This window comes from Mchenga conophoros, linkage group LG7 (assembly GCF_057382185.1).
Source record: "Mchenga conophoros isolate Kocher_MC1m ecotype Shallow Benthic linkage group LG7, M_conophoros_male_GT1.1, whole genome shotgun sequence".
Lineage (NCBI taxonomy): Eukaryota > Metazoa > Chordata > Actinopteri > Cichliformes > Cichlidae > Mchenga > Mchenga conophoros.
This window is the reverse complement of record NC_140532.1, coordinates 38867992-38890748: the sequence shown is the minus strand read 5'-3', so window position 1 is coordinate 38890748 and position 22757 is coordinate 38867992. Positions and strand designations below refer to the sequence as shown.

The following is a 22757-nucleotide window of genomic DNA, read 5'->3' as shown; positions in this document are numbered from 1 at the left end:
GCACGAATGGGACATCTGAAGTGCCACAGTTCTATTAAAGGCAATAAGATTGGCATCATATAAGCAAAGCCTTGTGAATGGTACAGAAATAATAATAATAACTATATGCAACCTTATTAAAATACCGTATGTGCCATTGGTGGTATTTGCATTATTTTATTTTTAATTTTTTTAAATGATTCTTTTTTTTAAAGTACACTTCACAGCAGTGCTTATGAAAGAGTGTTTCCTCATCCTCCTGAACCATTTTTCCCATTTGATAATTCAAAAATTCGCAGGAGCCACATCAAGATATACCTCCTGAGCATTTAAAAAATATATTTGCTGTCATCAAAACAAGTAACAGCAATAATATTCCATCTGCACAATTCAGCTTCGATTTCTGTGCCCCTTATGAAATTGCAAGAATAGTCAGAAATTAAAATACATTAAAAATATTAAAATAAGCATTTAGCTGTGATGTCAAAATATTTCTAAATTAATTGTTAACTTTCTTAAAAAACAGATTTTGAAAGGGTAATCAGATACATTTAATTAAAATGTTACATTTCACTGGATTTTTTTATTTATTCTCTTTGCTCTCCCTTATCCACTTCTCTGTTATTTATTATTTTGAGGAATATTTATTTGGTCGAAGTGCATATTAGGTAATAAGAAACTCATTTCATATTGCTGATAATACAGGTAGAGAAGCGCTCGTAAACTGTTTTAAAAGGTTATTTATGAATTAATAAATGTTGAACTTTCTTTCTTTCTTTCTTTCCAGGTTTTTTTTTTACTTTTTATCCGAGCATGGACAAGACTCATCTTTCAAGCCCTACTGATATCATAATGACAAGCTCAACAGGCCCCTACCAACAGGAACCCCTGACTCCACCCAGGCCCACCCATCACCACTCTTCATCCTCTTCCTTATCGTCACCCTCTCCTTCTTCTTCCTCCTCACCACTCAAACCCAACCAGGTTGGCCAGGTCTTCCTTTATGGCGTTCCCATTGTATCACTGGTCATAGATAATACAGAGAGACTTTGCTTGGCGCAGATTTCCAACACACTCCTCAAGAATTACAGTTATAATGAGATTCACAATCGTCGGGTGGCACTGGGCATCACCTGTGTTCAGTGCACGCCGGTTCAGCTGGAGATACTCCGAAGGGCCGGCGCCATGCCCATCTCGTCACGACGCTGTGGCATGATCACCAAGCGTGAAGCTGAGCGTCTGTGCAAGTCCTTTCTCGGAGAGAACTCGCCACCGAAACTCCCCGACAACTTTGCTTTCGATGTAACACATGAGTGCGCCTGGGGTTGCCGTGGTAACTTCATTCCTGCACGCTACAATAGTTCAAGGGCCAAATGCATCAAGTGTTCCTTCTGCAACATGTACTTCTCCCCAAATAAGTTTATTTTCCATTCCCACCGCTCAACACCAGAAACCAAATATACCCAGCCTGATGCTGCCAACTTTAATTCCTGGCGACGACACCTCAAACTAACCGACAAACATCCACCAGAGGAGTTAATTTATGCGTGGGAAGATGTCAAAGCTATGTTCAATGGAGGCAGCCGAAAGAGAGCCTTGCCCTCGTCTTCCCATTGTTCTGCTATGGGTCCCATGAAGAGTCTGTCAGGTTCAGTGGTGCCTCACGTAATGGGACCTGAGCTGGGTGCTCAGAAAAGAACCCGCTTTGAAGATGAGGATGATCTGGATGGAGGGAGTCTTTCTCCTCGTAAGACACCACGTAGTTACCCTGTCATTCCTGTCCCAAGCAAAGGTTTCGGCATGCTGCAGAAGTTCCCTCCTACATCACTCTTCCCCTCCCCTTATCCCTTTCCAGCATTTGGCCTCTGCCAGCAGAAAAAAGAGGACAGTGATGTGCCAGCTGGACAGAAAGGGGCAGGGTTGTCTGGTCTTTTATGGCCCGGTCGAAAAGACTCTTTTTATCCTCCTTTCTGCATGTTTTGGCCACCAAGAGCAGCAGGAGGAATCCCTGTCCCCACTTACATCCATCCTCAGCCCAGCACCCTCTCCTCCCTGACAGACAACCCCTCACTGAGGCAGGCCTTCCTGGATCTCTCAGACCCCAGTGAATCTGGAGCTGTGAGTGGAAATGGAAGTGGGATCAATGCAACTATGACTCCCAGTGGCGGGTCCACCACACCCAAATCTGGGCTGTTTGACACAGAGTGTACAACAGTTACCACCGACCCTCGCCCTGTCACCTCAGAGGGCTGGCTCAAACTACTGGAGAACCCAACTCTCCAGTCAAGGAAGTCAAGCTATGGCTCTGCGTTCCGACCTGTCATCAAAGATGCAGACAGCATTGCCAAGCTCCACAGCAATGGCGGAGGGGTCACTGGAGCAACGGATGAAGACTTTGTAGTCACCAGATCAGACCAACACCCGCGGCTATCACCAACTAGCAGTTGCAGCTATGGAAGTGAAAGTGGAGGTGATGGGGAACCGGAGGGAGCAGAAAGCGAGGAGGAGGGGGAAGTGGATGTGGAGTCATCAAAGCAAGATGATGAAGAGGAGGGAAGCTTTACAAACAGACCACCACAGACTCAAACCAACCTGTACCTCTCTGCGCTGAGTGACAATGCTGGAGAGGATAGGGGGAAAGACAGAGGGAGTGGCGCAATGTATCCCGGTACGTCCCCTCGATCCTCCTCAGATCCGATCCAGCAGGAGTCTCCCAGCCTGCCCACCTCCCCTCCTGCCAGCTTACCTCTCTCAAGCTCCACCCCACCTCACCGGGAGGACACAGCTTACAAAAACGTAAATATCCCCACAGGCCACTTTAGCTAATTATTATTTAAATGGTGCCGCAGTCAGGCAGTGGTGTGATCTGCATAAGCAGATTGATAGGCTGGTTTCTCCCCGTAGACATGAAAACAGTCACCTCACTCTGATACTAGCTAATAGGCCCAGGTGTGGCTTGTTTAATGGCCACGTTGTGTTCGTTCTCCCTCTGTCACCCCAGCTTGTTAGGGCAACTCTAATCTTTAACCTGTCGACTCCCATGTTAACCAGACCTCCAAGAGGAGGAGGAAGTAGAGGTTCAATTTTGACGATGGTTTTCTTTGGGGGGGGTTAAACTATCATCTAGCAACACACTGCAGATTTATCTCAGTATTCATTTTGAGGAATAAAAGCATAGTCTCCAGTATATTGCAGATTAAATTATTAGTAGTATTAGTATTATCAGAATCAGACTGCCCTGCCTCAGTGCATGTTCCAGTTTTTTAAATTTATTGTCTTAAATTAAATATTTATCAACTATATTTGATTTCCAGGTTCACAAAAACAGAGACGAAGGACTTCCTGCATATGCAACCAAAGACAATTCCAGCATTTCCGGTAAGCGCAAACGTTTTAATCTTTTGGAACAGTTTTTCATTTTAAAGTCTCCACAACACAGAACGCGGCATTGCAGAAATCTAATTAAATGCATTCGTTTTGAAACTGAAAAATAGTTGTTGACACAAAAGTTAAAAAGCACATTAAGCATCATCCTTTTTTTCTCCATCAAATTTGCAACAGCAAATAATCTTTCATATATAATCTCCAGAAATCACTATATTGGTTGCATGGTTTGTTGGACGCTACATCTTCCACCCTGCAGTTGTTTTACGATGTCTCAGTTTCATCAAATGTTTTTTACACTGTTTCATCAAATAGCATTACACAATCTATTTCAGCAAACTGTTACTATTTGCTTCATCAGATGTCCGAGTCTGTTGTATTATAGCATCTTTGTTTCATTTATTGTCTGAGTGAGTGGTTTTATAGTGTCCCTGTGTTCCTGTGAGGCTCATATTCCTGTGACGTTTCATTTGCTCCTCTCATCTCCCACTCTGACCCTTTTCCCGGAGAAAATGTCTTCCCCGTGTTTTCTCGCAGTGCGTTGACAAACACACATGCGTACGCTCGACCATAGCTCCCAAATGCATACACACAAAGGAGACGCACACATCATGCGTACACTTAGTTATCTCCATGTGTCCGGATAACCAGCTCAGCCAATGGCCCTTACTGAATCTCTCTTCCTGTCTGTCTTCCTGTCTTTCGCTCTCATCTTTTCTCAGATGAAACAAAAGAACAGAATAGTTTCTTTGTACCAGAGACTGAGACGTCGGCCCCGGACTACTGGAGGGAGAACTCAGGTATAAAAACTCACGTTTTTGTATTTATTCTTTTTTTATAAGTGGTTGCAAAACAGCTACATTCAGATAGAACACAGAAAATAAACTAAAGGCAAAAGTTGAAACTGGCAAATCAGGCACTGAAAGTATAATTATTGGGATGGAATGGATACCGTCTGCTTATATTTGGTGTTTGATGACACTGATTATTATTTATATTAGAAAGTAAACCTACTTGTGATTAAAATGCTGATTAAAAACTGACACTTTATGACTTTATTTGCAAAACGACACTGATTTCTTACACAAATGACATTCAGAACAGTTCAGTCAGTGAGGGAAAGCCTTTGACTCTTAAGCTTTATCCATCTCCATCTCCATGTCCTCTCAGATGGCAAGTTAAGGGATTCATATAAATACACACAGAGATGAAACAGCAGTGCAAAGCTGCCTCTTTCGCCGCTCTGCCACGGCTCCTCTCTTTAGTGGCGTTGTCGCTAGGGCTGTTACTCTTAGGGGGGCCGTTATAGTTCAACAAGAAAACATCAGCTCAGAGATAAGCAGCCGCGCTGGCAATCTCCATCCCAGACCCATATCGCCCCCGACATAATTGCCTTTTTTCCCCTTTCTCAGCGCAAAAAAACCTTTCCCGTTTGAAAAAGATCACAGCTTATTACCTTTTTATATCTGTCAGGAAGACATTAAAAGTGCTTTATGACATCTGTGCCAACATTTATATCTACCCCCCATTCCCTCAACCCCTACACGCACACACATCGTAATGATCCCTGTGCATAATGTATAATGTATTTCGAAAAATTACACGAAACAAATTAAATGAGACCACCTTTCCCCTGATTGCCAAACGTCTCCCTGGGCGGTGGGAAGCTCTACGTGATTAGAAGGCCTGATTCCTCCGAGTCCCTCCACCCCCCTCCACTGTCTTTAAACTCTCCCTCTGTTTCTAGGGAGAAAAAATAATCTAATTTTCCATTTATGTAATGCAAACCGCCTTGGCTTTGACTATTCACGGTTAATTGACTGTCAAACGAGGTTGTTATCCTCGGGCACTGTCTGCAAATTTGCTTGTCAAATGAGACAGAGAGAGGAGAGGAAAGGAGAGAGGAGAGGAGGAGAGAGGAGAGCTCTCTCTGTTCTAAATGAGAGAGAGAGAAGCATAGGGAGGCTTAAGGAGCCAGGACATGAAATGACTGGAGGAGGATACACATATCGAGGGTGCTCACTTGCTTCATTAAGGCGTTCAATGCCTCATTGTCACAATTCAGACATTAGCTCAAACACACACATGCATGCTTACCATGGCAGACACTGGAAATCTGAAGGAAAAACACAGCATGTAATGGAGATATTTGTTCTGAGGATGGCAGACTTTTAAAGCAACAAGTAGATTTATCCTCCAGGAGTTAAAAAAAGACAAAACAGACAGAACATATATTTTATAAAACATTCGCACTATTAACTGTGAGGATGTTTTTTTTAACCATATTTATGGCTTTTAAATCCTGCTTTAGTTTGCAGGAACTACTTGTATTGGTCAAAAAATCTTAACTTTTGTAGTAAAATCAAAACTTTCCACATCTCCGCCCTTCTTCAGCTTTAACAGCCACCAGATGATTGACTCAAATCTCTCTGACTAGATTGGACGAAGCATGATATTACAATAAGAGGCGAGAACAGTAAAGCTCGTCATAGTCTCCGGTCATCATAAGTAGTTTCCATGAACTTGTACTGACACCTAGAGGCCAGAACATGAATTGCAATGCTTCACTTACAGCTGAAGAGAGGAGGAAACTAAATTAGTCCATGACAAAATAAAAACCAAGTAGTTCTGTCCAAATAATGGAGACTGCAGTTAAGTTGTTTTTGCAATACTTCACTTTACACTTACACTTAACTTTGGCTTTCTGCACACAAAGTCAGCTGACTTCTTTTAGTTTCTGAAGGGTTATCACTCTCTTTTTGATCAGTCTTTTGATCAGCAAATTTTATTGTATTTTTCTATTTTTTCTTTGTTATTCATACTAATTTATTAAATGTTTATGGACATTGTTTCTCCTAATTTTTCCTCACACTTTTGCCATCCAGTCTGTTGTTTTTCTTGTTGAGTCTCACCGTGCACATTCTGTTCTCATCCTTATCCTGATCTAACAAACAGACATAACCTCCTTTAGGCGATCAAATGATGCCTGATGCTTTCACTTAACTTCACTTACATTTGTAGCTTTTCTGGTTGCTTTTGAATAACTGATTTCAAGATCATTTATAGTTTATGAGCATGGCCTTAAATTCATTATTTTTATTTGTTTGTTTTGTACTCATTTCCTGTTCGTGGATCAAATCCCAGTTTAGTTAACAATTAATTTCAAAGTTTGAAATTAAGTCTCTTCATGTTTTCAGGCGATCAAAGCCAGGGTGCTGCTTCTCCTGTGCAGCTGAAAAAGGATGTTGAGAGCATGGAGAAAGGTAAGGGCTGTTTGAGCACATCTCAGCTGCACTGACCATAGAAAACTAGTAATCTATACTAGATGGACATTTGTGAGATTGTGAGAGAATATTTTAATGCAACCACTCTCATATTTTCCTTCTGCTTTCTTCTGTCCTTCTGTAGAAGAGCTCCAGAAGGTTCTGCTGGAACAGATCGACTTCAGGAGGAGACTGGAGCAAGAGTTTCACGCTTTGAAGGGCACCTCACCATTTCCTGTCTTCCGTAAGTCAGTTTTTTTCCCCCTTACCCTGATTTCCTTTTAGTTTCCATACTCTGAAGGGCAACTTCTCCTTTTCTGTCTTTCTTACAGTCTCTTACACCTTTACCTTTATCCCCATTTTTACCTTTCAGTTTTTTATTTTCGCCGATTTTTTTTTGCTCAACCCTTTTCTGTCATCGGCTGTCTTTATCACTCCAATTTTCCAAAATGACAATACACGCGCCACCTAATCAAGGTTTGTTTTTATTGTACGCTAATTTCAGACAATTTTCAAGATCAGATGAAACGAGAGCTCGCCTACAGAGAGGAGATGGTCCAACAGTTACAGATGGTAAGACTACTAATGTTAGTGCTTAACACTGATGGAAATATGCTTTTAAATGACAAATTAAACACCCTTTTTTAGATACACAAATTAAAAGAAAATCTTCATGATTGCCTTAAAAATTGTCTGCAAGGATTTTGAGAAAAAATATAATTAAGACTAATTATGCAGTACTTACTAAAATACAGTGACATCACATCAACCGAAACAAAACAAAATCAAAAACCGATGAGGAAATGTGCCAGTCAATTCTCTGACTACTGCTAGAGATTGTATGCATACTTGGGAAATCCTTGCCATGGGTTAAAACAAAAACAAAAATTAAAGGCTGAATAAATGAAGCCATCACTAGGACTTGACCGGACACATGCGTTTGCTTATTTGTCCATCAAATGACAGAGCCAATCATCTAGTTTGTCTTTCACGGGTGAGAAGTTCCTTTGCAGCCATCTGAGTGTTTCCGTCGACATCAATCACTGGAGCAGCTGGCAGACAGGCTGACAGACGCTGTTTGTCTTTGTTTTCTGACACATGCCACCACTGTACACGCTTGTGTGCACACAGTGGCAAGGCGTGCGCCAAAACGCACACAAGAACATGCATTCATGTAATCACAAAGGCAGGCGATTATGAATATGGGTTCAAGCTAATTTATAAGCCTGTATGTGCACACCAAATGCACATACTCACGTAAACAATTGACAAATGTGTCTAGAACCAGCAGATGGATCTGTCTGAGAGTAATGACACATTAATTTCACACAGACATGCAAATGAACTCCAAAAAATGTTTAATTTGTGTTGACAGACTTTTACTTTCACCAGCTTGGCTAGAGTTTTGGATTTTCATATTTCCACCAATGATAAAATCATAATAGTAAAGTTTACTTTAGAGAACCTTTTTCAGTGTTAAAGGTATTTCTTTAGGAAGAATGTAACGTTTTATGTCGCGTTTTTGCCTTTCAGATTCCCTACGCAAACATCATCAGAAAAGAAAAGATCAGCTCCCATCTCAACAAGTAGCAAAGAGGTGAATATTTTTCAGTAAATTTAAAATGAAGCTTAAAGAAATGTAAAAATAAATAGTTATCACATAAAAAGCTTTTGACAAGCTGCACATTATTAAGCCTCATATTTACATCATAATAGAGATAATGGCAAGACAGTGAAATATACTTAATTTTCATTTGATTGATAATAAACTGTCTTATAGCATTAACACATTTGGCATTACTGGCTACATTTTATTATAATTTTCTGGGGTGATTCTAAACAATCAGTTAAATCAGTATGGAAAAACTCTTACCCTGAATGTAAAACTAATGTAATTTCCCTTTTTTTTAGGATTAGCACACAGAAAACTGACAGAGACCATCACCGACAGAGAGGATGTGAAACTATATCATACATTATATTACTTTTCGCGGGACAGCAATTATTCTGCTGCTTCTTCGATATCACCTCTGTTAGTTGCTCTCTACACACTGCCTGCTAAGAACTCATGTGAGGCTGTGGGACATCATACTGGTAAAAGATTTCTAAAGTTTTTCCTCTTTTTCCCTGGTTCAAGTTCCCTAACTGAACTTAATTGACTGAAACCTGTGACACTGCGAGTGTGTTGGCAGTCACGTTCAAAGCATTAGCCAACCGGGACCAAAGCAACCTCGCCCTTTGAGGACCACCAGGAAGGCAGTTGTAGATGTCAGAAAACTAATTTCCAGGCATAAAAAAAAAGTAAATAAAGATTGGATGTTTTTATCTGCCCGTGGGCTCAACTGTACATTGGCCAAACTCTGGATGAAAAAGGACTAAGATAGGTTGTATTTGTATCACCAAGTGATGGCCCTGAAGAGAAACAAGCACGACAACATTTATCTATTATCAACATTTGATCCCAAAGGGACTTCATCATGTTCAACTCTAATCATTCCCTGTAAACACGAGCCACCACCACCAGTTTGTCAGTGGCTGGACACACACAACCTTGGTTTAGTATGTCAGATGAATTAAAATAAATAAATAAATAAAGCACTGATATTTACAATGGTACTACAACACGGTACCACAAAAAACGTCCACATATATATATATATATATATATATATATATATATATATATATATATATATATATATATATATATATATATATATATATATATGTAAATTTTGCAGTTTACAACTCTATTAACAGCATTTCAAAACCACCGTTTTTACCTTGTCCTTAATTAATGTCACATCTGATTATATTTAATACTTTATTTATAAAGTCAGAGTTACCTGAAATTATGTCCTGTGTCACATTAACTGCAGACTGTGTACCATATGGAACTGAGCAGCTGTAAGACACAGTGAAGGTTCATTCTCCCACAAGACGTTTTCCTGTCGTAACGTCTTATGATTATCACTAAATAAATATTGCTGCCATCAGCTGCAGAATCTGCCTCGTTGTTTTGGAAATGAAAAACTCTGTACACGTGCTTTCTCTCCAGAAAGAGCATCCGAGAGTAAAGGCCTGAAGTTTGTCAGTGTTGTATATTTATATGTAAATTATTTCACCTTATTGTATAAAATGTCATACATGTGAATACTGATCTTCACAGTCATTCTACCTATCTCTCTGTGTGTGTGTGTGCGTTTTGTTTTGTTTTTTTGCTTTTTTTTGTTTATTTATTTGAGTATCAACTCCTGAGACCCCAATTGTGATAATACTATTTATTATAATGTGAAATGAAAAAGAAAGAGACACAGGGGTGGTGGCGATGATGGTGATGTTTGAGCAAAATCAAAAAGAGCAAAAGTGACAACTCACTCATCTTGTTTATAAAATAAATGGACAAAGTTGTCATTTACTGAGAAAATGTTATCATTAGAAGCTGTTATTGCAGATGTATTTCAGAATGTTCTTGTAGTTTCTCTACTATTTATGTGTAAATTAAAAGTCTATATGAAAAACTGAATGTGGAGGACTAGTTCATGTTTGTGTGGAGGACTAGTTCATGTTTGTGTGGATGGAGTCCCTTTACCCAGAACATGAAGTTCTTTCTGAAACTAAAAGCAGGCTGTTAAGAAGATCCCGGTTATTATATCTAAATGCAAACTTATGTTTTATGGGAAGTGTGGTTCAGAAGATGGAGTGGGCTGTTGACTAGTCAGAAGTAAGTGTTTTTCTATATGTCAAACTGTCCTTCAGCAAAATATTGAATGCTAAGTGCATCCATCAGAGTGTGAGTGTGGGACTGTTAAGTTAAACTTGCTTAGCCATAGAAAAAGGTGCTTGTGTAAATGTATGTGTGAATGAGTGGATCAAGTTTGCAATAAGCAAGCACTTGGGGATCTGCATGCATGCTTATGTTGCCTCTTAAAGATGCTGTAGAAATTTAAAAAAAAAAAAAAAAAAAAGGTAAGAGTGAAGTCAAACTGATTTATAAGACCAATTCAAAACAACAGCCGAACAGCTAAAATGGCATAAAACAACAGGGCAGGTAAATCAAATGGAAATAGGATGGAAAAACACCAATAAAACAGTATAAGAAAAGAGTAATTGAGTGATGTGGTCACTTAATATTCATTGCGCGTGTGTGTGAATCTGGCTACGTCTGTTGCACGACGTCGGCATGCCTGTTTACGGCAGCAGCATCTCTGGGAGTGGCGGTAGAAGGAGGAGGAGAAGAAGAAGTTGCCAGCATGGCGTTTACTCTTTACTCTCTCATCCAGACCGCTATTCTGTGTACCAATGCAATCGCTGTGTTGCATGAGGAGAGATTTCTCAGCAAGAGTAAGTGTTTTTTATGTCACGTACATCATATGGTGAAATAACTGGTTAAAAGCAGCTAGCTACGCGTATACATTTAGCAGGCTGCCTCTTGGTTAATGGAGAGGCTCTTGTTTGGGATTTATAAGGAAGAATTAAGGGTTGAGCATTACAGAGAAAAAAAATGCAATGTTTTGAATAACATTAAAGCGGGTGGTCTTTTTTTTTAAACTGGAAAATAAACACGTATACATGCATCTGCTATCTCATTTACTGGTGTTTCTCATCTTTCTTCCCATCTGTCTCCTGTACTTTCTCTTCTCCTTTATTTCTCCGTGTGTCTGCAGTTGGTTGGGGTGTTGACCAGGGAGTTGGAGGTTTTGGAGATGATCCAGGAATCAAAGCCCAGATTCTCAATCTCATCCGCTCAGTCCGGACTGTCATGAGAGGTCGGTAGGCTGTATTGTTCATAAATCCTTAGCAGATCTTAAAAATAAGTAAATGTACTCTCATATTAACTGTAACTGTGAAGATACAACAGAGTAGAGGTAGTGAAGGCTTGAGGTTAAAAACCTGGGGCAGTGCACAAGAGAGGTGAAGAAGAGAGGAGAGATGGGGTGGAGATAAGTGTTAAGAGTGATTTATGGCAGGAAGAGTGAAGGGGAATGTTTAAAAGACAGCAGTGAGACCTGCTGTTTTATATGGTTTGGAAACAGAGGTGGCACAGTTTAAGCTGAGATTTTCATTGGGAGTGACCAGAGTAGCCAGGATTTATGAGTTTCATGTAGTGAAAGAGGACATTCAGAGGGTTGGTGTGTCAGAGGAGGATGTCACGGATAGGGTGCATGACTTACTTTGGACAGACACAAGACCAAAGTGGAGATTTGGGGTTGTTTTGGTCACAGCCAAAATTGGGTCAATCAGGATGACAATGATCCCAATCCCAGCAGCAAATCTACTACAGAATGGCTGAAAAAGGATAAGAATTCAAATGCTTCAGTGGCCCAGTCGAAGTCCAAAACTCAACTCCAATGAAATGCTGTGGCAGGACCTTAAGAGAACTGTGTGCACATGAATGACCACAAATATCAATGAACTGAAGCAACCCTGAAAAGAAGAGTGGGCCGATCCACAATCACGTTAGAGACTGATGAAAGGTGATTTTACAAGTTAGTGAATCGGATGCAATTAGTTTTTGACACACTGCTTCTGCATTTTGGCTTAGCTTTCATTAAATAACTAATGACACACTGTAATATGTCATATGTAATTATTCATTTGCAGTTGCATTTGCCTATTTTTAAGATCTGCTAAGGATTTTTGTTTAATACACAAAATCTTAAAAATGAAAGAGGGTGGACTTTAAGTTTATCATGACTGTCAACAAACTTATTTTTTTCTGATGTTAACAAAATCAAATAACTTTTTCCTAAATAACCCAGTATTAAGTGAGCTAAATTGCTGGTGTGCTCTTCAATTTTTAATTCACTCTGCAACAGATGTATTTGAGTCAAGAATTAGCAGCTGTAATATTTCTGAGGTTGCTGATGGAATCAGTTTGATTACTTTGTGTTTTGTACTCTTTTGTTTTTACAGTGCCTTTGATAATAGTGAATTCTGCCTGCATCGTCCTGTTGCTGCTGTTTGGTTGATCTTCGCCTACCAAACTTAGGTGGAGGACCACAAACATGCCAATGAAAAGCCACTCGCACAAAATCCTGAACTCTTTGCCATTTAGAGACTTCTGCCACTGTCAGTTATTGGGAGGGCGGAAATGTTTTTCAACTGGCCGGCGCTGAAATAGAAGATCAACTGCAGATTTTTAAATGCAAAGAGAAGAAGAACTGAAAATTAGCTGGTGCAGACTTCCTGTTGTGTTTCATCACCACTAAAAGGACAAAATTGATGTAATTTTGTCGAGGTCATGACCACACAGGATGATGGTTTCATCTTGATCCCCGATATCATATCATTTGCAAATGTTTTTTTTTAAATCGGTATTTAAATAACCTGTTAGTACAGACAGATTTGTTGACACTTCATACTGTAAAAGGGGCCTGCAAAGTTTTTTTGTTTTTTTTTTTCAAACATTTATGGGGCAACTAACAGCAGGTTCAAAAAGGAACACAATTCACAAATCTCTTCATATATATGTGTTGAATTGATTTGTAATTGGCCCATCTCTGAGAACTGAAAAGGCTAAATGGTATAGATGTAAATTTTAAGCAATGCTGCCAAACGCAGCTCCGACCAATGTATTTTGAACTGTTTACACTTCAGTGCCACAAAAATTGAGATACTGTCTTGAAATAAATGTATCACTCAGTGTTGTGGAATTCCTTATGTTATGTTGCTTTCTGTGTGTGACAGCAGACAAACTTAAACAAATGACATTTCGATAAAACTTCCAGCTGTTTTGTTGATGAATGAAATATTAGATGTGTAGCAAGTAACGAAAATAAATGTTGCCTGTCCACTCTGTCAGGTTGGTGCCGATTTACATTGGTGACCAATGTGAAACTGAATTTAAAAATACGGTAGTGTATGTTACCTGGTGGCTTTACACATTCACATACAGTACTGTGCAGAAGTCTTGAGACACTTCTTGTTTTGTTTTGGGGGGGGGTTTGCTGTTTGTTTTTGTTTCTAAAGTGATCTTGAACAATAGTTCTTTGGGAATTCTGAAGGTCTTTAAGTAGCCAGGGGCCCGTTCTTCGTACCTCGCTAAGTAGGTTAGCCGGATTAGATTGTTGACGATTTCGCGTGATCCTGGATCAGTCGGTTCCCCGAAGCTCATCCGGGACTTGCTGTCATAGCAACAGAGCCGTAAGCGTAAACCTGCTCGGGAGCAGGTTTACTTTATGTAAACAGGATTAGATCGCGGCCACGCAGGTATGTCCGCTGCATTTATACGAAAGCAACAGCGATATTCCACCACTGTTTCACCATAAATAAATAACATCAATGTAACTAAAGATAATGCAGCACTTGATCCTTTTATTGATGTCACACAGATACATACAGGTCATTTCCTAAAAAAGGGAAATGTACTATTAACATTCTATTACATGTATGTGATTATTACAGATGTAATTCATATTTCAGAGTAGTAATTGTAAATTACTTCGTGTAATCAAGATGAGAGACCACGGCTATAAAAGCGAAGGTGGATTTGGGAAGCCTGTCGCAGCCATGTCCTGTCCGTATATGCGACCAACCCATTGCGGAAGGTGCAAGATTGATAAGGAGAGTTTTCAGAATTCAGCGTATATTACGGGATAGACAGGATCCTTTAGCTCAGCGCGACAGTGTGCTCATTGAGAGATATCGATTTTCCCGTGAGGGTATTATTTACATAACCAACTTGTTGACGAGGGGGTGCAGGACCACCACCTGTCTTTTTTTCCTCTGCCCTTTTCTTGGTTGCTGTTATGAACAAACTAACAGAGTATTACAGGCCAGTATTACCTTGCCAAGAGACGCAAAGCAATCTAAGAGATAAATATTACCATTCTGTAGAATACTCCTGTATTCCACTTTTACTTGTTCCCATGTTCTTGTGGGTCCTGTTGTGGCTCTAATGTGAAAGGGGATATAATATAACATATTATAATATAATATAATGCCATATGATATTGGACAATATAGTGTCATATGATAGATCTACCCTACCGCCTACTGGTGTTGGCCAGAGGGGCCGATGGCGCGATATGGCAGCCTGGCTACAACCGTAGCTGCCTCCACCAGTGTGTGAATGTGGGAGTGAATGAATAGTGGTATCGTAAAGCGCTTTGGGTGCCTTGGAAAGCGCTATATGAACCCAATCCATTATTATTAGTATTATTATTAAATTACCTACGAGTTTGATTTGTCAGCAACTTTCTGCCAGCCCTCTCTCCTTGCTTCTGCAGCCTTTGCAGTTTTCTCTTGCGTTTTAATTAAACTCTGAAACTCCTGAAATCCCTCACTCATGAGTTCTTGCTCTGCTGCCGAAAAATACCGAGCGCGCCCCTTCGACATTTTCGCCGACCAATCAGCGGGTTGCCGATCAATGTTTCTACTATCGATGCGTAGCCCCTTTTACGACACCCAGTGATGTCACATTACTGCGTCCAGCTGTACTAATCGTCAACAGCAGGCGTGTTCGGGGAACCGGATTAGCGAGCTCACGGTTAGCGCGATGATTTGATCTTGGATGTAGTAAGCGACGTACGAAGAACGGGCCCCTGGAGCCTATTGGCTACACTTTATTTGTTTATTTTCAGAAAAATAGTTGTGTTTGTTAAGCCCATCATAAGAAATGTGCCTAACTCAAGCTCTAAATGTTATAAAATAGTACTTGTACCAACAAGGTGATTCCCAAAGAGCAATTAGCCAAAACCTTGGCAAAGAATATTCTGGCACAGCATGCAATGTGTCCTTAAAAGTACTGAGGAAACTGGACAAGGTGGAGGACCTAAGACAGATAAACCGTATCTGAAAGTCATGTCCTTAAGGAACAGGAAAAACATCATCAGAAATTGTCCCAGTGGAAGGGTGGCTGTCAAGAAGCAGTGTTAAGCAAGGAAAACGGTGAGAAAGGACTGAGATATACCAAATTGCACAAGAACTGAACCAAAAAACAGCAGCAATGGGTCTCGTGGAGTGATAGTCCTCAGTATGTTAGGAGGAGGTCAGGAAAGAGGTGAAATGGTGAGTGTTTACAGTCATCTGTAGAACAAATGGAGGTTGGGGGCTTCATTTCAGTCACTGGTTTTGGGGATCTCATCAAAATGGAATTATGAATGCAGAAAATCTTATTTTACGAGTTCCCTTCACACAACTAAATAAACTTAACTCTATTTATTATTTTCTGTGCTCACAGTGGAGATTTGTTAATTAGTTGTTTACTTAGTTGTATGAAGGGAACTCACAAAGTTCCCGACTTCCCACCATCACTGTCATGTGTTAAAAAAACATAAATTACTGAACTTCAATAACTTAGTGAAACTTAAAAGAGTGTGTTTAATATATAAAGTCTTACACTCCCTTGCTCCACCACCACTAAAGCAGTTCATTAGGCATAAAGAAAGCTCAGACAGGACCACTCGAGCTACAATCCAAGAAAACTTGTTTATACTCTACAGACGGACAGCATTGGGCAGAACGTCCTCTCTGTTAAGGGTGGCCATCTGTGGAACAGTCTTCCTCAACCCATTAGAGAATGCTCGACATTCAATTTGTTTAAGGCAAAGGTTAAAAACTGGTTATGGACAAATCAAGTGTGTGATCATGCATGAGTTGTATAGTTTTAATGTTTTATTTGGGAACAGAATGGTGTGTATGTGTGAGTTTGATGATGGAGTTTTTATTATGGATAAATGATGAATTTTTATGAATTATTATGTCTATTTTTTTAGGTTTAAGGACAACAGATGGAAATTAGCCCCTGGCTATAATCTGGCATGTTTACATTCATGTAATTTTTTTTTTTTACATTTATGTTCATTAACATGCACTGTCCTAAATAAATAAATAAATAAAGTAAGAATTTCATTGCAGCATAACTATTTGTGTTTTGCAGTGTACATGACAATAAACGTCTTGAATCTTGAAAAGTACCATAGGATTTTGACTCTCCTTGTAATACCATCTGGAAAGCTGAACAGCAACAGATGTATTTTTCAGTTTTTTCAATGATTCTATGCACTGCCAGTGCAGTAAAAGCATACCTAGAATTAAAATAAATAAATAAATCACTCAGTCATGGATTGCCCTTCCCAGAGCCCAGGAATCTGTATTATTGAAGCAGCCAACATCCAAAGAAGAGCTTTGAATGTCCTTCATGATGCCTGGAGAACTATTCCTGAAGACTATAGAAAGATTAAAAGAAAGCTACAGTATTACATACACATAATAAGGAATTTAAAATTTTGAGTATTTGTATATATCTTAGCTGGATACACTTAATAAATAGCAACTTTGTGTTTGGATTTACTGGGGAACAAAGGTCACATGCATCACTCTTTATTAAAAGTATTTTTAACAAATTTTCCTTTTTTAAAATTTTACTCTCACTTGACCAAAAGCGAGCACTTGTACCTGGATAAAGGATATCACTGTGTAAATATTGACATACACTATTTCTCTCAACTTCCTTTTTCTCTGTCTGACCAGCTCCACATCATTAATAATCTCCATATGCAGTGAATTATCACCATTCTCTATCCAGCTAAGCTCCACTTTTATTAACATTAGATGGAGGAGGGTGCGAGGGCAAAAGGGGATCTGCTGGAATTACAAGCATATGTTTATCAGAGAGATTTGTGCTGTAAAGCCACTTTGACATGTGATTCGTTTAGCTTGGAGGTCAGGAAAAAAACTATAAGCAAGCACGCAATTATATCTGAATATGTGTCTGCAAAACACAGGTCAGGATGTGTGGTGTTTTGATCTGTGGGCCGTTAATAATAAATCACAAAAATATTTTTTGAAAGAATTGTGGTGAGTCGTGCTTACTTTAGAGTTTAATTTGAAAAGTATTCACATTGAATATAATTTACTGTAGCTATAATGGAAAAATACCCATTCTGTGAAACAATACAAAATATATACAACAGAGTTTAAAGAAAAACAAAATACAACACAGATCAAATCACTGATTACAGTTTTTAAAATACATATTAGATGGAAAAAAGTGCAGGGAAGAGAGAAGGCTGCAGGTGTTACAGGTGAAATTATAATTTAATAACAACAGAGCAATAGCAAGAGCCAGAGGAAGTGTAAAAAGAAAGAGCTACTGAAAATAAACCAGAATTAAAATCAGAAACAGATCAACACGTTAAAGTTGTGTTTTTGTTGGAAGGACCTTAAGACATGTGGGATTAGCTTATGTTTTCATTTTTTCCACATCTATCATGTGCGCTTCAAACTATTTATGCAAAAAATAAACCCAGAAAGCTAAAAAAACAACAGTTGTTATTCACTATGTGGAGGTAACATGCAAAGAGGATTTGAATAGCGGCCTCTGGCATCCTGTAGAGAGAAGGTCTTTATCGCTGCGTTAATACCTCCCACCATATTAAATCTATCCGAATGCACTGAGCGACCCACTAATGCAATACATCTGTTACTTGTTAGTGTGATGGGACACATATGTTTTTTATTACTCTAATGAGTGATTAAGTGGTTAAGGATAACCCTCTTAACTGATTACAAATATAGAAATTGAAAAAATATAAGTTATAATAACACGACAAAAAGAGATTGATATTGACAAGAGAGAGTGATATTAAACATATGGTACTAAGATAAATTTTTTTCTCTACAAAAATGTAGAACACAAGTTTTTTTTTCTGTTTTGAAAACATAATCCTGTACTGCATTTGAGCTGCAGGGGTCAGCAGTGACCACATAACAAACCCGTTTTAAATCTACGAAGAAGAAAACGTCAACAGGAAGTAGGAGGGTTGCTGCTGATGCTGTTGAAGGTTAGCTGTACTGGCTCTTTACGCTCTCAGTAGGTCAGTTTGTAGCGCTTTTGTACCTTTTATATAAATGGAAACTTTTATCATTAATTCTCTCATTTGGGAATGAATAATAAAGGTTTTTTAAATTATTGTGTCATGTATATAATTCCGAAAACATTCGAACCATTTTCTGTGTTATCACAATGAGTTTGAAAATAATTCATGCACAAAATACTAAAGCTTATTTATTGTTATTGTGTACATTACATCTCTCCTGATACAGCATGTAAACCCAGTTTTTGAAAGAGTGGTTCAGAAATATTATTTAAAATACTAAATAACTTTCGAAAAAAACCCTTCCCCCCTTGTGTTTTTGTCTATCTCCCAAGGACCAAACCTGTTTTTGCTTCAGAGTTTTGTCATGAGATGTTTTAATGCGAATTCTATTCAAAGATGTATTAACAGTTGTATGTATGCTTTTATTCGATTCAATTATCATACGGATAGTACACATTAAAGTTGTCAAACAGACAACACATCAGTTTATACACCTTTTCTCAAAAACCAGCCATTACAATGTTTAGTACAATTAGTAAGTGCTGAAAGCTTTAAATATGGAACGACAAATGTGTACGAGCTACAAGTGTGCCAGATATTAAATAAACATACAAAGTGGAGTAATGTTGTACAATACATCAGGCCTGAATGTAAGAGACTGACAGCCTGTTAAGCTACATCTTTAGGTTATGATTTAGTACCTTTACCACACACATAAACCAGGTTTATTATTTTTATCCTAGCACTTTCTTGACAGTTCAGTATTTTTTCTGTTGTCTGTAGAGATGACTGCAGATGTTAGATAGGTAGCCTTACACGCTCTGTGTGTGTGTGTGTGTGTGTGTGTGTGTGTGTGTGTGGTTTTAGGTGGGTATTAAGAGCATTAATTGTACCCTTGCACTGATAACTACACGACGCAAATCCAAGTATGTCTAAATAATAGGGACTCATAGCCTGAAATCAAATACCTACAGATCCATAAATCTGCATTCTCGGCAGAAACCCATAACAGAAACTGGTGAGTAATCCTCTCAGTTTGGCCGGTAATCTGACAGATTCTGCCACCACCACTGTGAATTATGATTATAAACATATAATCTCCAAAATAATAAATTGTTATCAAAGAATAAGCTTTTTAAAAAAAAAAAAAAAAACCCAACTAAAGCTCCATTTACAGTGGACGATGGTCATATGTAGCGGTTTAGAAATCGTAATCAGATACTGCGTTCCAAACAGGTCTTATCTAATGTGTTATCTAAAATGTTAAGAACATCCTGTATTTGTGCTCTTTCAGATTAGTTCACAACAAGTGAAAACACTGTAAAGAGGATTTTGATCATTAGTTTAAGCAACAACAAAAAGGAAATGTCCCAAATTCCCCAGTTCTGACTTTGTAAATACTACGATTTTTGTCTGTAAATCTGAATAAATGCAGATAAATTTAGATTACAGAATATCATTCACCTTATATTACAATTTTTAGTGTTTCCTTACGAAAATAACAGATTAATTTATTAAGAAAATGACTTCTCGTGACATCATTGCCTTTCTTACCTGTGCAGGCCTCCAGGATGGCAGGCAGGCGAGCGCTGAAGGCTGTGCTCATTGACCTGAGTGGAACTCTGCATATAGAAGACACAGCAGTGCCCGGGGCGCAGGATGCCCTTAACAGGTAAATGGCAGGAGGGAAAAAAATCAGACCTAAAATGGCGCATTGAGAGTCAGGATGTTACTCTATGAATGAAAAGAAAGATTGAAAATTATTTTTTTAAATTACTTGAACACTACTCAAAAACCTTTTTCTGTCTTGTGCTTGCTGCATATCTTTATCTTAGATCAGTTCTTTTCCTGTGATAGAGTGCTGTGAATTGTAAACATGGTTTGAATTGCTAGGTGTTTTCTTTTGTGTTTTTGTGCATTATCAGGTTACGGCAGGCGTCTGTAGCTGTCAAGTTTGTGACCAACACAACCAAGGAGAGTAAGAGGATCTTATTTGAAAGGCTGCAACGCCTCAATTTTAACCTCCAGGTGAAATAGCCACACCCTTTCTTATAGCAGAAACTTTTACTGCAGTGCCAAAAGAAATCAAAATGACCTTTAGAAGGGGAACCGCTGTGATCTTGTTTTGTAATGTCTGTTTTTTCCCAAAAGTAAAGTGATGAAAAGAATGTTAGTGCAGAAGTCAAAATTAGGCGAAGAAAAGCAAAACTGGTGATTTACTTAATAAATCAACAAACTGAAAGGACTGTGATGCCATTTTGACCTCGAGAGTGCTGCCTTATGTGATCTTGAAAAATGACCTTTACTGTACAGGAAAATGAGATCTTCACTTCTCTGAGTGCAGCAAGGAGTTTGTTAGAGCAGAAACAACACAGACCCCTGCTGCTGGTGGAAGACAGCGCCCTGGAAGATTTCACGGGTACGAAGTTGAGTGTGTGGTGGTGTGTGTGTGTGAGTGACGGAGAGGTAGACCTGAATTTATGTTGTTTTAATTATCATTTGTTTCAGTAACCAAATAAGATAAACTATTTATGTTTAAGACATTATAGCTTTATAAAAAATTCTAATTGTCTACAAGCATTTTGTTAAAAATGAAGCACAAAGAATTCATAAATCGATATCTCTTTAGCAGTTACTATAAAATTATATAGATGAATAATAATTTATTTAAAAAACCTCCAGTTATATATTTTTTCTTCCTTTTGCAGGGATTGAGACGTCAGAGCCGAATGCTGTCGTCATTGGACTTGCTCCTGATCACTTCAACTACTCCACACTCAACAAGGCTTTCAGGTGTTAAACTTGGTCAAGTTTATCAGCTGACATATATGTCAGCAAAATCTTCAGTGTGTCTGATATTTTTACTCAAAAATATCAGATACTTTGTATTATTTATTTATTTTTGATATACAGTAGTAGCAAAGCAAGCGTTTTATTTGGGCATATTTGTGCAGTTATGTCTTATTTCTTGAAAAATGAGACCATATAATAAACTTGGTGTTTGTGATTTTGTTTTCTAAAATGTCATTGTTTTAAATGTGTATTCCTTTCAAGAATGATTCTGGATGGAGCTCCTCTCATCGCCATCCATAAGGCTCGCTACTACAAACGTAAGGATGGTTTGGCCCTCGGACCCGGGCCTTTCGTGACGGGACTGGAGTATGCCACCGACTGTAAAGCTACTGTAGTTGGAAAGCCTGAAAAGACATTTTTTACACAGGTGTGGAATTTATTTTGATTTTATTTTTCCTCATATAATAAGACAATTGTTGATTTTATAACAGACATGTCAGATACTTACTTGACATTATAGCATCTATACAATCTTTTTGTGTTTAGTATTTGATTTTTTTTTATGCTTTTTGGTGCTAACAACCATTGAAGCCTCTTCTCATTTCTTCAAATAGGCTCTGTCTGATTTAGGATGTAGCCCCAGTGAAGCTGTCATGATAGGCGATGTAAGTATATTATCATTTTTGACAGAAAGTGAGTTTTTGGCTTTCTCTTGTATACAGTATAACCATTTATTGTAATGTTATTGTTGCTGTTGACAGTTTTAGTACCTCTTACAAGATATACTAATGTTAAAAAATCTTTTTTTTCTTCCTAGTGGTAACATTAAAATAAAATGGTGGTCTTTACACTGAGTGGCCCTGTGATATATATTTCTTCACCAGCCTGTGACTGATTAACACCCTCACAATTTACTAAAAGTAGGTCTGTGCTTTTTTTTGTTTGTTTGTTTGTTTTCTCCAACAGGACGCCAGAGATGATGTAGGCGGGGCTCAAAATTCAGGAATGTTGGGTATTCTTGTCAGAACTGGTGAGCTGAGAAACAGTCAGCTTCTCATTTCATCTTCAGCTTTCTCTTCCACTGTGGTGTCTTTATTAGAAGCTACATTTCTAGCTACTTCATCTATCATAATTTTTTTTTCTTGTTGCTAACCATCTTCTCTCCTGTTATGTTTTAGGTAAATACAGAGAAGACGATGAGAATAAAATAAGCCCAGCTCCCCACCTGATATGTGACAGTTTCCCAGATGCTGTTGAACACATCCTGCAGAATCTGCTTTGAGCGCCAAGTAAAAATAACCTTCTGGTTTCATTTGCACAAGTAACACTGCTAATGTTTCAACAGTGGAGAGACTTAAGATATGAAATTATTTTCCTCAGAACATCCTGATAAATTGAAAACAGTCATGCTATAGTAGTTTGACTCAAAGTACCAGTCACCATAACAAAAGTTTCGTTGTATTAGGTTGTATATTTTTTTTCAGAAAATAAAAAAAGAAAACAAATGATTAAC

At 38.5% G+C, this 22757-nt stretch overlaps 3 protein-coding genes across 5 annotated transcripts in view; all 3 read left to right on the top strand.

Moving 5' to 3' along the window:
- Positions 1-9268, top strand: part of skor2 (SKI family transcriptional corepressor 2) — a 104216-nt gene extending 94948 nt beyond the window's left edge. For both annotated transcript variants that reach the window (XM_085279182.1, XM_085279181.1), the window contains 8 exons: positions 767-2775; positions 3294-3357; positions 4086-4163; positions 6561-6626; positions 6772-6870; positions 7132-7199; positions 8160-8223; positions 8538-9268. In XM_085279182.1, coding sequence (XP_085135308.1) covers positions 793-2775; positions 3294-3357; positions 4086-4163; positions 6561-6626; positions 6772-6870; positions 7132-7199; positions 8160-8216 — 2415 coding nt within the window. In that variant the 5' untranslated portion in view covers positions 767-792 and the 3' untranslated portion in view covers positions 8217-8223; positions 8538-9268. The remainder of the gene's footprint in view (positions 1-766; positions 2776-3293; positions 3358-4085; positions 4164-6560; positions 6627-6771; positions 6871-7131; positions 7200-8159; positions 8224-8537) is intronic.
- Positions 9269-10821: 1553 nt separating this feature from the next.
- ier3ip1 (immediate early response 3 interacting protein 1) lies at positions 10822-13282 on the top strand. The gene is made up of 3 exons (XM_085279179.1): positions 10822-10970; positions 11294-11395; positions 12543-13282. Exons 1-3 carry the CDS (start codon positions 10880-10882, stop codon positions 12596-12598), a joined length of 249 nt encoding a protein of 82 aa, XP_085135305.1. The 5' UTR covers positions 10822-10879; the 3' UTR covers positions 12599-13282.
- Positions 13283-18327: 5045 nt separating this feature from the next.
- Positions 18328-22752, top strand: hdhd2 (haloacid dehalogenase-like hydrolase domain containing 2). Of its 2 annotated transcripts, none has more exons than XM_085279178.1 (9): positions 18328-18448; positions 20014-20123; positions 20377-20479; positions 20765-20870; positions 21160-21244; positions 21506-21671; positions 21859-21909; positions 22211-22274; positions 22423-22752. In XM_085279178.1, exons 2-9 carry the CDS (start codon positions 20023-20025, stop codon positions 22524-22526), a joined length of 780 nt encoding a protein of 259 aa, XP_085135304.1. In that variant the 5' UTR covers positions 18328-18448; positions 20014-20022; the 3' UTR covers positions 22527-22752. The 2 variants fall into 2 exon arrangements, with proteins under 2 accessions (XP_085135304.1, XP_085135303.1); XM_085279177.1 differs by having other exon boundaries at positions 18349-18415.
- The last annotated feature ends 5 nt before the right edge of the window (positions 22753-22757 follow it).